The 4,422-nt window shown below is 48.0% G+C and overlaps 1 protein-coding gene across 3 annotated transcripts in view; it reads right to left on the reverse strand.

Moving 5' to 3' along the window:
• Positions 1 to 3,934, reverse strand: part of LOC308127530 (rho GTPase-activating protein 6-like) — a gene marked incomplete at its 5' end in the record, with an annotated part of 77,378 nt that extends 73,444 nt beyond the window's left edge. For 2 of the 3 annotated variants that reach the window (XM_080492642.1, XM_080492641.1), the window contains one exon: positions 3,225 to 3,707. In XM_080492642.1, coding sequence (XP_080348768.1) covers positions 3,225 to 3,707 — 483 coding nt within the window. Of the gene's footprint in view, positions 1 to 3,224 lie in introns of all 3 variants that reach the window. The other variant, XM_080492643.1, reaches the window with a different exon arrangement.
• Positions 3,935 to 4,422: the final 488 nt, after the last annotated feature.

The raw sequence follows: 4,422 nt of genomic DNA on the forward strand, positions 1-4,422 counted from the left end.
AAAAATAGTATTCCTGTTAAGTTCAGCAGGTTCAGAAATGTTTTTTTTTGTTGTTTTTTATACCGGTGTTATTCTGCAGGAGGAACGCGTTGATACGACGTCCGGTCGGCTGTGAAAACGACGACGGCTACTTTCTGCATCATTGTTCTCTCAACATCAACAGCCTGGTAATGGAAAAAAAAAAAGAAAAAGAGGAGCTATTAAGCAATCATGAGCAATATAACTGTCAGACGTTGCTTCTAGCATAAACCGTGACATCGCCGCGTTGTCTCCCCCATCCGCCTCTCCCTCCTTAAAAAGGCATTTCACAGTACGGCCGGCCGGCGCGCCGTGCCACACACACTCATGTAAATGTTTAGAAGACGGGCCGTAAAGCCTGCAGATGTTGGAAGGGGAGAATAAAATACAGTTTACTGCAGTGTTTTCATCTTTAGATGAGATTAGAATGAGGATTATTCTCACCACGTTCACTCGGATTCTAATTTTGATAGGAATAAAATGCAAAAATATGACACTGTATCCAAAAGAAAACCAACAATAGACATTATCACGGTTCCCAAATGCATAAAAAAATTGTAAATAAGGACAAGTGTGAATGCTGCAGGTTGAATAAAGCTGATCTCCTTTGATGTGAGGGTCTAGCTTATCGCGGATCAAAGGAGATCAGCGCCTGTTGCCATGGAGATGCAAAGATTTCCTCCTGCTTTAATCTGCTTTGATCTCCATGAGGTGCCTATCCCATCCACTTTGTATGGGAATTTAATTTTTGTGATTTATTCAGAACCGTTTAATGACATAAAAAGCACACAGCATAGCAGTCATCTCACGAACAAGAGGCACGTTTTTATATTTGAGTGGTTCAAATCGGTTAAAGATTGCAGGAGATATAGCGCGGCGGCAAAGAAGTCAGAATAGTAATACGAAAGATTTGGATCACTAATGTGTGTCTGCCTTCAGCATTCACATTAATATACAATACATATGATACAATATGGCTATTTTGTGCGGGGTATTTTTGTTATTAAAGAAGTTTTAAAGGTCAACTTAGCGGAAAAGAGGTCCAGAGGAATCAGGACGTATTCGCAGCTTTTCTGAAGGTATGAGGAGCAGAAAATACTGCGTCACCGCAGAAACTGTTGCTGCATGGCATGTATTTGCCTCGATCGTGGTTTAGAGCAGGGATATTGACAAAACTGGTTCCATACTTTTAGTATAAAGAGCAGCGGGGGAGGAGTGCCCACTAAAGTGTTCCGCAAGGCCTTAGCGGTAGAATGCGACGATGCAAATTAGCGTTTTTCCAGAATTTTGTTCCTTTTTTTCGTAGTTATATGGACAGAAAATGTTTCACTGTGTGTTTTGGAATTTATACATTTTTTCACAATGCTAACTGCTTATTTTCTTTTTAATGCTGATTAATTGCTATACCTTTGATATTGAGAAATGTCATTCTGATGAATAAATATGTCATATGTCTAGAAGTCATTTGAGTTTAAAGCAAGGTGCCAATGCTAATGCTGCAGGAAAAGAGGGGGAAAAGAATGATACTCCTAAGGCAACGTTTTCACATGAAAATGAAAGGGGCTCTGTCTCCATAGAAACAGGGGAAACGCAACTTTTTGAAAACACTCAGATTCCGTCTCCATGGAAACAGGGCAAAACGCAACTTTTTGAAAATGCTCAGACTCAGTCTCTGTGGAGACCGTGGAAAATGCAACTTTTCTGAAACGCTGCCACTGTGCACCACGGCTGTAAAAACATGGGAAAACGCAACTTTTTGAAAAAGCTCTGACTCCATCTCCATGAAAATGGAGCCGAATGCAACTTTGTGAAAACACTTAGACTCGGTCTCTGTGGAAACAGATGTAAAATGCAATTTTTCAAAAATGCTCCGGTTCCGTCTCCATGGAAATGGGGGGGGGAACACAGCTTTTTCTGAAACGCTGCTGATAAAAACAGGTGAAAACGCAACTTTTGGAAAAAGCTCTAACTCCGTCGCCATGAAATAATGGGGTTCAGTTCATGTAAAATGTGAAACCTTCCCTGCAGAAAGCCTCTGTTTACACATCATTCCATAATTTCACTTCCCATCCACCGGTGTGTGACGCGTCCCGGCAGAGCTACAACTCTCCCCAAACACTCTGAGGTGCAATAACTTCACGGTCCAGATTGTGCTAATGACTCCACACTGGCGGCCTCATGCGAGCCTCAGTGGGCCATGTCAAGACTGGGAATGGGGGGGGGGGGGGGGGGGGGTACCAGCATGGAAAATCCAGTTCCAGCGGTGGGAAAGCGTGCTGAGTGAGAGCTTTCCTGACGAATCAGAGGGAGTGTGTGTGTGTGTGTGAGAAGGAGAGAGATTTAGGAAATGATGGGAGAGCTGTTTGAGGTGGGGGGGTTGGGGAGGGGGGGGTGACCCTGTGACCGCTCCCAGTCGTGAGAACCGAAAGCCCGGACCATGTGTCCTAAAGACTCTTTGCATTACTACAAGCACACATCGCACAACACAAATCAAAGCTGAACATTCTCCTGAGTCCTCGACAGGAGCGAGAAACGATCACACCTTCCCAGCAGTGGATATGGAAGCGTGCCAAGTATGCAGCCTATAGCCTACCCTCCACCTCCACCCCCGCCGAATATAAGTGCCCCCAAGTATGTTTTGGTAAGGATTTCATGCACTGCCAGCCGCCTTCTTCACACTCACGTTGACATACAGGACGAGAAAAGCCCGGCCAGCTCGACCGTGGACGTTGGATTCCTTCTTTTCCGCTGTTTTCCCCACAAGTGCTTTTTTTGCTCAAGGTGTGACCCGCCCGAGGACTCCACACACAACCAGCAAGGTGGGAGAAGTGGTCCAGACCTGCTTTGCTACCCCCCCCCCCCCCCCCCCCCCCCCCCCCCTTCCCCTCCAAGTTATTTACTCAAACACTGAAGCAAATTGAAACCTGACAGTGTGACACTTCCAATTTTCAAAACACAAAACTCTCTCACAGTCACAGACACAGGTCATGGATTTCAGTTGAAAAGCAGAAAACAAAATGCTTCCCATTGCTTGCATCACCTGAATTCTTTCTGGAAGCTTTTCTGAGTATATATTAATTTCATTGCACAAAAACATGAAGAAAAAACGCTTTTTGGGACACAAAGTGGCACCTGTGACTGCGTCCAAGCCACTGAAAACTTTTCCATCTACACTGCTACTTTTTTTTTTGGGGGGGGGGGGTTACCTCTGATTTCCACACGACGTAAGCGTGAGAGCTGGACGGCTGCACTTTCTTCTGGAGCCACCTCCTCGGCGAGAAGAGCGCGCCGGTGCTCAAGGACTGGGTCGGCGGCGGCGGCGGCGCGCCGGGGCCGCGCACCATAAACGGTAAATCCCCCGCGGTATTCCTCTTGGCGCGCTTCACGACCTCATAGTCGAAGTGGAAGTTGGAGGACGGCGAGACGTCCAGCGGTATGGACGGGGAGGACACGGAGGGGGCGATGGGCTCCCTAAGGGTCGGGATCTTCGTGCGTAAAGACGCTTTCGCGGCCGGAGGCGCACCTGCGTCCGCGCCCCCGGGAAGCTGCGGCGCGTCGGTGCCGCAGTGTCTTATGATGGCCGGGTCCAGGCTGCGGGTTTGGCGGAGCCTCCGTTTGGTGATGGCTTTGGAGGCTGGAGAGGAGCAGGAGGAGAAGACGCTGTTGAGAAGTCCCTGAGCGGCTGACATTGTCTCCGTCTGCTTGGATCTCACATCAGCGCTGCTCTTTCTAAAACCTCCCCCACCAAAAAGCTACTACAGACGCCGTTTAAAGTTCTTCCATCAAGCAAAAAAGTCTCAGGCGCACACTGGGGAGCGTCTCATTTGGCTGCAGGACGCTGCGTAAAGCGGACACGTCTTGACTTTCCCTCTCACGCGTCCCCCTCTGCGCATGGGTCATTCCCACACTGGAATGGAGCGAGGAGGATAGTGTGTGTGAGATTGTGCGAGTGTAAGTGTGTGCCTGTGCCTGTGCTGAGGGGGTGTGGTTAAAAAAAAGAAAAAACAACCAACAAAGTGGGATCTATGATGTATTTGCCCTCAAAACGAGTCAAATTAAGAGGATCGAGAATCGTTTCCCCCTCGCCACTTCTCTCAGGCTGATCTCTGCACGCCTCTCCTGGATCAGTGTGCATATTTTCACCACGGCTAATTAGGCGAGCGCAGACACACAACCGTCGGACAAGGCAGAAGGTCGCGCAGAGAGACAGACATGATTTAGCAAGGGATGAAAATAGGAGTATTAATCCGCGTCTCCCATTAATCTCCCAGCTCGCTGTCTGGGAATAATGAGCCTATCAGCAGAGCCTGCTGTGGGCTATTATTAACTGCCCCCCTCCCCCAACACACACACGCACACACACACACACACACACACACACACACACACACACACACACACACA

This window comes from Lipophrys pholis, assembly GCF_963383615.2.
Source record: "Lipophrys pholis genome assembly, chromosome: 23".
Taxonomy (NCBI): domain Eukaryota; kingdom Metazoa; phylum Chordata; class Actinopteri; order Blenniiformes; family Blenniidae; genus Lipophrys; species Lipophrys pholis.